The sequence below is a fragment of the Drosophila melanogaster genome, chromosome 3L, assembly GCF_000001215.4.
Source record: "Drosophila melanogaster chromosome 3L".
In the NCBI taxonomy this organism is placed as follows: Eukaryota; Metazoa; Arthropoda; class Insecta; order Diptera; family Drosophilidae; genus Drosophila; species Drosophila melanogaster.
In genome coordinates, this window is record NT_037436.4 from 21,473,349 (window position 1) to 21,483,686 (window position 10,338).

The window sequence follows — 10,338 nt, forward strand, 5'->3', positions numbered from 1 at the left end:
TCACTCACGCTGCGCAGGCTGGTGTTTTACTTTCTACCAATTTGTGGCAATTGTCTGGCAATTAGGAGCAGCTACAGTGTTCCCTGTGGGGGCACAGTTTTCTTAACTAAAGATTTGTAATTTGTTGGCCATTGTTGGACGGCAACCTTAGAGAAAGCTAACATTTTCGTTTATAAATGACACTTTTAGGGGGGAATAATAATATAATTCTTCTGGATACAATACGATCTTGTCAGTTGCCATAAAGTGGCTTAAAGGATCCTCAATTTCAAGTTTTTAAGCAGAAAGAAGCTCAGACTACACAATCTAACAGTGAATATAATATTATAAATACTAAAGTTACCCTTTTTTGTAAATACCTTTCGATAGCTAGTCGTGCATATGAAGCATACAATTTCCTGGAAATTTTCATTTATTATTCCAAAAGGTCGAATGCATAATTATTTCCACTGAAAGGGGGGAAGTGTTTTCTATCCGATCGCTTGACAAACGACATATGTCCACGTTTGCAAGTCCATCGGAACTGCAGCCAACTGATCGAGTGAGTCCAAATGATATGATACGGCTACCCAGAAAGCCATCTTCCAGTGACAATTGGCCAGTTGAGTCATGCATTCGGGGCTCGAAACGGACACGCCTTGAATAATTATTTATCTAGGAATTCTGCGTGCGGGCTATCCAGTTTCGGGGTAAAAAGTCTGTTTTGCCAGCCAAATGCTCAATGGCCAGATGGAATAGCGAAAGTCGCTCCGAATATGAAGGGGCCAAATAAAACACACGATTTGAGATATTTTAACATATTTTCAATACACTTTTTGTTCGGCTCATATTGGTGGTACGCTAGTTTTGATAGTTATGTTATAGCTACGATTTAGTTGTATAATTTATTATTGCTTACGTGGGCTAGGCTAGTGTACTAGGCGATGATAGATCGATCCGATGCGGTAGTTTTAGTTATTGACAAAATGCTCTAATTTAAGTTTATGTTCTGTGTAGCAAAACCCCATCACAAATTGCGTAGCAGACAATTGGGACTATGCCTAAATTCGATAACAATTACGAGCTACAATTACAAATACAGTTAATACAATACAATACGTTAATGCGGTTGCTTAACAGCTATGTCCCCCATTATTTCGTATACGGATAAATCGAAAACAAGTTGGAAACAAAAAGATCTGAGATAGCAGACTCTGGACCCCGAGGGATCACCACCCCCAGGCTGTGTAGACTCGTTCTTGGGTATATTATATGGTGTATGTATTTACAGGAATATACAAGAGAGCCCAGCCCAGTCGCCGAGAATCCAGCCCACAGGCTTACACCCCGTACTTGATGCCGTACTCCTGGTAGTGGCCCACATGCGGTCGGTAGTGGCTCAGATTGCTCAGCTGACCCAGCTGGCCCAGGTTCCCGCTAAGCGCCGCATGGTGATGATGGTGGTGGTGGTGGCTACTGATCACCGCCGCCGCTGCTGCCGCTGATGCCGCTGCCACGGATGCGGAGGCAGGTGGACTGGCGGATTGTAGGCTGCCGGTGGGACTACCGGTGTCCAGTTGGCAGGATTGGTTCTGCTCGAAGATCATGTCGCGGAAACCCAGTGCCGATGTGGGACTGCTGGTCAGCACGCTGGAGGATCCTCCACCGCCACCGCCGCCGCCTCCGCCACCGTTGCCCACTCCATTGTGGTTGAGTACGCTGCTGCTGTTGTTGTTATTATGTCCCGGGTGGGTGGGTGTGCCCTGCTGCCCATTGTGAGGAACGGGTTCCGATGGTGGCGTTTCCGGGGTATACCAACCCCCGTGCGCGGGACCATGCGGAGTTGAGATCGTGGTGGGCGAGTGTCCGGACGATTGGCCTCCCGCTCCTTGGCCGCCGGGGGTCAGAGGATGGGCCACGTGCGCCACATGACGCTGCAGTTGCTGGGCATGATGGGCCGCCGCAGCGTGGTGGACATGATGCATCTGACTGCTGGCCACCGTGGCCAAGTTGTCCTCGTTCAAGTGGTAGGGATAGGCGCTGTGATGGATCCGCGGGTTGTACACATTCATGAGTGAGTCCACGGTGAAGCCGGGATGCTCCACTCCGCCGCCAGCCAAGTGGTTCATTTGGGCCAAGCTGTCGTGGCAGGAGTTGAGCATTGCGGCATGGGAGACCTCCTTGCCACTTAGACAACCCAAGTCCATTAGGGGCTCCTTTTTGAAGTGGGCAGCATGGGCGGCCATGTGCTTGGCCTCCAGTATGCCGTTGGTCATCAGCTTGAGGGGCTTCATCTCGGCCAGCTTCTCGTTCATCATGGCCTGCCGCTTGATGGCCTCCTCCTTCTCCCGCATCACATCCTTCTTCTTGAAGCGGCGACGCCGGCGAAGGAAGGAGCCGTTGTCGAACATGTTGTAGGAGTCCGGATCCAGAGTCCAGTAGGAGCCCTTGCCGGGCTTCTTGTCATCGCGGGCCACCTTCACGAAGCACTCGTTGAGGCTAAGATTGTGCCGAATGGAGTTCTGCCAGCCCTGCTTGTTGTCGCGATAGTAGGGAAATCGCTCCATGATGTACTGATAGATCCCGTTCAGGGTCACCTTCTTGTCCGCCGCATTCTGGATGGCCATGGCTATCAGGGCGATGTACGAGTAAGGTGGCTTTACAATCTCCTTGTTCTGGTGCGGGGCACCCAGGCCGTAGGCGCTGGCCGAGTACGGATAGCGGGAGTACTGGTCGTATGCGTAATGTGCCGCTGCTGCAGCGGAGGCGCTGCTGGCCGCCGCCACCGCGGATGCGGATCCGTAACCGGCTGCGGTCTGGGCATAGTGGCGCGTAAAGGAGTTCTGGTCGCTGAATAACGTATGCATGGCGGCGATTCCGGCGGATTTCTGATCGATTTTCCACTGCCGCCTTCTGGTATTTTCGTACTCTCTTGCTTTTGTCTTGCTTTCTTTCTCGAACTTAATCACTTCACCACTGGCTGCTTCTTATTATTTCTAGCGATAATATTTGCTTAAACAAGTCGCTCACATAAGTGCAGATATATAAATCTATATATATATATATATATATATGCATCTATTTGTAGTACAGGGGAAATGGGAGCGCAGAGCGAGCGCAGAACCGTTCGGTATAGTAACACGTCTGATACTGAATCTGTGTAACTGAAATAACACACAGCTCGCATCGAGCAGAAGCGTTTGCGTCGGCAGAGCGTCGCCCGCACCAGAAAGTATCTCGATCCGCTGCCGCACAGTATCTGTGTGTACCCGCACAATGTATCCGTATCTGCATGTGTATCTGCAGCCAACCAACGATGGCTGCCACTCGCAGTCAGTAAGTGAAGTGGGCCCGCAAACACAGCTGCGTCGAAAGTATCTGTGTGTGGCCAAGAGAAAGAGAGAGAGAGAGAGAGAGAGAGAGAGAGAGCGGACGCCATTCATGCTTTCTTTTTTGTATAGGAAAAAATAGTTAGCTAGCTACGGTGTGTGTCCTGTGGGCACTCCTCCCCTACCCGTCGCTTTTCCAAGCCCTTGTTTTTGTTGTTTAAACTAATGCTTAAAATACGGCCTATCGCCCTCTCTCTCTCTCCCTCTCTCTCTCTCACTTCCGCTCTCGCTCGCTCCCTCTATCTCGCATTCATGATATACTAGATACAATGGTAGTAAGAGCGAGCGAGAACCACATCAACTATGAGAGGCACCTGGGAAAGCCAACAGCACAGGCACAAGTGGGTGGAGGTGGTGGTGAACCAGGGGCTGCAAACGAGCCAACCACCCACTTAACTCACCCTTCCAATGACTTCGGCATAAATTAGTGATAAAGTTCTTTCGATCTCAGCTTAAAGTTGTTCGTCTTCTCGGGAGAGGCAGAGACCAAAAAGTTGCCTGCTAATTTGCAGTTTGATGGGTTTTCGCCAAGATGTTCAAGTTAAGGGCCACGTTTGAAGGTTGTTTTCGTTGAGGGCAAGGCATTAAGTTTTTAGCAACTCCCTTTTTCGGGCGCTTGAATTGACAATGGTTTTTTTGGTGTGCAAAGGGCAGGAATTTTTCAGGCTTATTTAAGGTAAGAATTTCAAGAATACTCAGGATATTAGACAAACATGTTTTCCACAGTTTTTCAAGAACTATTGTATCACCCTATATATAGGATCCTTATATAATAAAGATTCATTAAATTGTTGTTCATGTTAAAATGTCCTAAAAAAGAAAACCGAAATTTTTCTAATATCTAAAATGTATCTAATATCAAAAAGAATGAATATATATATGTAGAAAACTTTTCCCTTCTGCAATATTATTATGAAGCGAGTTATTTATTTAAAAATTGCTCTATTGGCGTGATTAGTTTAAATCAGAGATAATAATAATTGAACAGTTAATACAAGTAGAGTTTTGTACCATAAATTTATAACATATTAAAATTGCACTTGTTTTTATGTTATCTCCTATCCGCCTTTTGACTTGATACTCATTCACTCCACATTTCCAAACATCGAAAGGGTTACTAACCAATTTACAAGCCAAATAACGATAGAGTCAAACATAAAAAGTCCTTCGGCCTCGTCCTTCCCTCTCGCGACTCCTCTGCTCGTTGAGTCCTGCAGTGTCGTTTTTTTCGCAGACTTCATTTCTATTTTCTGCTTATTAAAACAATATTTTTTATTGACTTTGTCAGCTTTAAAGTAAATTTCATATGTTTATTTGGGCAAGGGCAAGTGTGCGTGTGGATGTGAGTGTGTGTACGCGAGAGGCCGAATGGGATGGGCTGGGTGTTTGTCTGGTTATTAGACACAGGGAAAACAAACACGCACATATTTATATTTGGATAATTTAAAAGTATGCTGACTATTTTTTATTTGTACTTTCCGTGGCTGTCTGCAAAAACCGAGCGCTTTGCATCACTTTAAAACCCCAATCGTCTGGGTAATTGATACAAGAATAATATTTGGCTCTATTAACGCAATCGCATTATTTTGACAAATATTTTTATTGTTTTAACATAATTTTTCGCATGCGATCTGTCGGAGAGGATGAGGCTATGAATCATCGTCATGTGTGTGTCCAGTTGGCCACATATCCTTTGCAGGATGCGAAAGGATGAGAGTCCTGCATTTGAAATTCGAATGAGGCGACTCCGCCGCCGTATGCTCCATTTTACGCACTTTATTTGGCTTCCTTCTGGTTTCGTTCCATATTTTTTTCATTTTTTCCTCTCGAGTTTCAGGATTGCTGCTGCTGATTTAACAAATTTCGTCTTCGACATCGGCGCCGTGATTGCGATTGTATGGGTTTCGCTGTGGGTGTGAGCAGTTTTTTGTGAGTAACTGTCTACTGGCTACGTCTGTGCATTTAGCGCAGTTCATGTTATTCTTACGTAGTTGCCATTGCCTGTCTGTCCGATTCCCCCATCCCCCATCCTGCACAGCTACAGCTGTCCGTATCCGTACTGCTCTGCCACTCCATCGTATCTGTATCTGTATCTATATCTGCAGCCATCCCACTGCATTTGACCTATCTAAATATTGATTTAGTTTCCCAAAACTGCAACTTAACATTTTCTCCGCGAATGCAGTGAAAGCTGAAAGCTGCTTTTATCTCGAATGTAAAAGTTGTTTACTAGAAAATAATGCAGTTTTGTGAAAAATGGTCGTTATTACGTGATATATTCCTAACATATCTTATAGATATAGAATGACCTTGGTCTTGTCCCTTTCAATAATTAAAAACGCGAATCTGCATAGCCCTATGAAAAATACTATCTTTCGTTAATCGATTATGACTCCGAAATATGCCTTAATTACCCAATTAAAATGATCATTAAACACAAATCGCAGTTCTATCAACTTTAGGCCTTGATGGGCGCCTATTTGACAAGCACAAAATTTGTCAATTTGGCAAGCACATTTGCCGTACTGAAATGACAACCCCCCCATAATTTTGGCAAGTGGAAAGCGAGTTTTGGTAGATGTGTCTCGCCCATTTGCCACGCTCAATTTGCTGCAGTCAACGGAACGTTGACACCGCTGTTGACAAGGAGAAGCATTTGCAGAATGAGGAGCAGCCGGCGAAGAAACGAGTGCCAACATGTGGCCGTTCAGTGCCCATTATTAAATTTTAGCAATGCCCTTTTTGGGCAGAACTCTTTCTTCTCTTTTTTTCGGGTGAGTAATCCAAGAATAATATTGATTTTAAAGTGCAGGGGAGTGCAACTAATCAGACACTTGAACCAAGGACTTAAGCAGCCAAAAAAAAATACAATTTTTTTTCGTTGGGAAGGACAGGAAAGGAAATGCAGGAAAAATGCTGATAAAGCGGTTTCGATCTTTGAAATAAGCGTCACTCACACGCACGCAGAGAGTAAAGTAACGCACACAGATACACGTCGACACACAGATACACGCATACGAACGCACGCTCCGCTGCTCTCTCTCATGAATATGCAACAATTTCTCTTTCTCTCTGCCAATATGAGACAGGCGGCACACAAATACACTCGCAAAAACGACTGCGCAGAATTGAGAAGGGGGCGTGGCCAGCTGTGGAAAGGGATGCAGCGATGGCGTTGCCTACAGTTCGCTCTCTCCCTCGCACACTGCAGTTTCCGGTGGCCACAAAACTTGTAGATACTTCAACCCGCACCCCCTCGACTTGTTTTGCGTTTTGGTTTTTTTGGGGTGGTTCCAGAGTTATGGTTCGGAGTCTATATTGGCCACTCATTAAAATTTATGATTCGTACACAGTTGCGGGCTTATTATGCATATATTCTCCAATTTTTTTTCCGCGACTGCTCTCTTTGGCCAGACAATTTAGCAGATTAGTTGCAGACAAACACACGCGCGTTCCCAGGAAGGGGCTGGGAAATATCCGCCATTAGCTTAATCATAAGCGTAATCATGGCGAAAATCTTCCGGTCATAAGCAGCGGAAATTCAGCAGACGGCGCTAAGTCTGGACTCTGGACTCCGGAATCTGGAGTCGAGTATTCGGAGTCCGGGTCCGGGTCCGGGTCCGGATCCGGATTCCTACCTGGCCAACACCGGATGCCAAATGCTAATCATGGATGCTTAGGCATTGATCGTTCCAAAGAGGGGAAACTTTTTAGGCATGTTTAGACTTTAATGCGCGCCGCGGGAATTCTTAATGAAACCTCAAGTTCTCGCTGGGTTTTCCCCCAGATGCTTCAGATTTTGAGGTCTCGATACTCGGACTCAAACTACCTGGACTCGACTCATAGCCGCTCAATGTGTCCGGTTTTCCCCTGCCGATTTCGTAATGATGATGATGATGATGATTTCACGCGTGTCCTGCGGTTTCTGTGGCTTATTAGTGATCTTCATTGGCTTACAAGCCGCAACCCGCTGGGAAGTGGGTGTTCCTGGGCATCAGTGCTGCTGGCTTCTGGATGGGATCCGGATCGGGATGGTCGAAGATAAGTTGGGAGCGTGTCTGAGGTGTGGATATTTGGCCTAAGTAATGATATGCTCGCTATGGTTTCCACGAAAGGAAAAGCTAATGGAAAAGTGTTCAGAGTAAGTAGTTGGCTAAGAACTGGATCCTAAAGATCTGAGACTTATCATTTATCAATAAATCCTTTTCTTAAACTTATATTTGATTTATAAGGTACATTAAAAAAATGTAAGCACATTGCTGAATTGGGTTAGCTGAATACGTTAAGTGTAAATCTGAATCACAAACTTAATCCGCCCACCTTTCTGGACCAACGATTCACAGGCCACATTTGTTACCTGTTTTGGCCAGACCCCTGTACCATTTACAATTCGGCATTTTGCCCCGCTGGCGGCAATGCTTGAATTCATTCGTAAAACACCTTGCCCCTATAGTCATTCGCATTCAAAGTAGCAACCGACTGACGTATCTTTTTCTGGCCTGCTGGTCTAATGTTTATTTAATAAATATCCCACGCCATGTTGTTGCAACAAGACTTTTGTTTATTTGCGAGAGAAGTACGCGACATATTCGAGACGTTGGCGAAATTCGATGGCTGAGTGGCGGTGTAGCGGGGTGGGGTATGATTTTAGAGCGGAGCCGGAAAATTCGAAATGGAAATGGAAAACTCTTTGAATGGGCCATGATGTTTATGGCGAAATCTATATTTTTGTAAGCTACGCTCCGGTGTCCGGACAATTTGGTATGGCTCGTCGTCTATGAAAACATTCGGGCAACTGGAAATCCTTGCGAAAAACGTTTTTAATTTTCGCATAAATTTAAAGTAAATACGAACAGACCGAGTGCAACAAACGGTTTTTAACAAATTGTTTGTTTTAACGCAAAGGAAAACGTTTCGTCTCTCCGTGTGCGAAAATAAAAATGTTCAAATCATTTTATTTATTTATTTATTTATGCAGGCTGTGCATCTTCGATTTGGGGTTTCGTGCGTCCTGTAGGCTGCGTTCAATCGCAAATGTATGTGGATGTACATACAGACATATATATATATATATCTGTCCTTTTGGCCAGGACCGGCAATCGGGTCCCTGCTATTCGTATGTTTACTTGACGCGCAAATCCTCTTACGGAGGTTCGTCCTCGGAGTCCTTCGTCCTTTTTGTGGTTTTTCGGTTCTTGTGCAGTTCAATTCGAGGCGGAACGAAACGGACAATTGCATGTTTTGATTGCCGCCTGCAATTGTCCTGTTCGCTCCGGTCCAGCCTCGTCCTGGCGATCCTTGCGGTCCTGTGCGCTGGCTCGCCAGTTTGCGGTTGCTGGCTGCTGTGCACTTGTGACAATATTTTCATAATTTTTGCATTTTTTTTTCGCTCATCGCCAACGGTAGGTGCGTGTGTAAACATTAACTTTTCAAGAAGATTTAATCCCGATTATCCATTGACTGTGAAATTTTTCACTCAAAACTTCTCAGTGTGTTTCCGTACTTGTGTTTGTCTTTGGCTTTTCGGCTGTGACTCAGCCGCAATCCCATTGCGTTTTTCACTGGCCAGCTTTGTCTCCGCATATCCCTGGATTGTCCCGCGTCTCGTCCTGCGAGATAATGAACAGCGGCGACGACTTCTTGATGCGATTGCTCCTGCCCTTCGCCTGGCAGGACAATGGGCACTGCCTGCGTCCTGCCCAGCTACGACTTGAGTCCATTTGACTCTGTGCTGGATTTTAATTTGTTCATAAAGGTGAGACAATTAACTGAATAATTGGATTGTTGCTTTGCGGACAATGCCACTGAGCTGAGCTGGCCCAAGGAATTCGGTTTACCAAGCTGGTTAGTTTCTGAAAGGCGCTGCATAATTATCCTTGGCTTGTGCCTCAATTAAGGTTTCGTTATCCGATGTTTACCGACATAAATTTATTTTTTAATAAGCCTACAACTATCAAAAAATATAGGAATGTACATTATGACGAATTTTAAAGCCAGAGATGGTTTTGGAGTATTAGAGTTAGAGAACTAGTGTTCCTTGAATATCAAATACTTGAAAATCAGCTAAATCGGGTCCTATCTCTGGCGTTATTGGAATATCAATCCTTTAGCTCTTAAAGTTCCCGAGATATCGACTTTCATACGTAGAAACGAACGCACGGCCAGGTCTACTCGGCTAGTGAGCCTTATCTTCGAATCTAAGTTCTCAGCACTTTTCAACCAATATGGTACACCCATTTCAATTCGAGGAGTAAAGAAAATAATCCCATAAGATTTCACATCCTGTTATTGCCTATCAGAGGCCGTTACTCTAAAAAGAAGTCTATACTACACTTTCTACACCATATAACTACATCAATCGATTAATGAAGATACGGATTTTTGCAGATATGTGTTTTCAAATATATTTAGTACTGAAACCCAATATGAAATGCACCACATTATATCAAAAGAACATATTTAATTCCGTGGAGGATTCACTGCTGCAACAGCTTCCTTCTGGTCCATTGCTTTGGTAATCCGCTTAGTTTACGGCGATAGATCAGGGTCAGACATCGCTAAACTTTTTGCGTTGTCGTGGTGAATCAATGTTCCGGATTCCGAGATCGTGTAACTTTGGCAGTAGCTCCAACATATCGTTCACTTAAAGAAGCTAGAAAATCTAATACGTTGAGCACTTCTGATTCTGGATTAGGTAATACCTTCGTAATAATAATCTAATTATAAAATAATAATAATAATTATAATAATAATAATAAATAATAAATAAATAAGAAATTATTAGTTCTAAATTAGCTATTCTATTGGATATTTTTTTGCACAGTACAGAATAAAACTTATGCAGAAAAAACTTACTTACGAAGGCAATTAATTTTGTGTCAGGAGGAATCCTCGGACTTGACCAGCTAAAGCACATGGATATCCAGGTGGTACAAATAGTCCGATGGCTCAGCTTCCACGTGGGAGCTCA

The 10,338-nt window shown here is 44.5% G+C and overlaps 1 protein-coding gene across 1 annotated transcript, besides 1 other annotated feature; it reads right to left on the reverse strand.

Annotated features, from left to right (window-relative positions):
- Positions 1-784: 784 nt before the first annotated feature.
- Positions 785-3,131, reverse strand: croc (crocodile). The gene has a single exon (NM_079478.4). It carries the CDS (start codon positions 2,844-2,846, stop codon positions 1,320-1,322), a length of 1,527 nt encoding a protein of 508 aa, NP_524202.1. The 5' UTR covers positions 2,847-3,131; the 3' UTR covers positions 785-1,319.
- A 6,330-nt stretch (positions 3,132-9,461) lies between these two features.
- Positions 9,462-9,558: a mobile genetic element.
- Between the last annotated feature and the right edge of the window lie 780 nt (positions 9,559-10,338).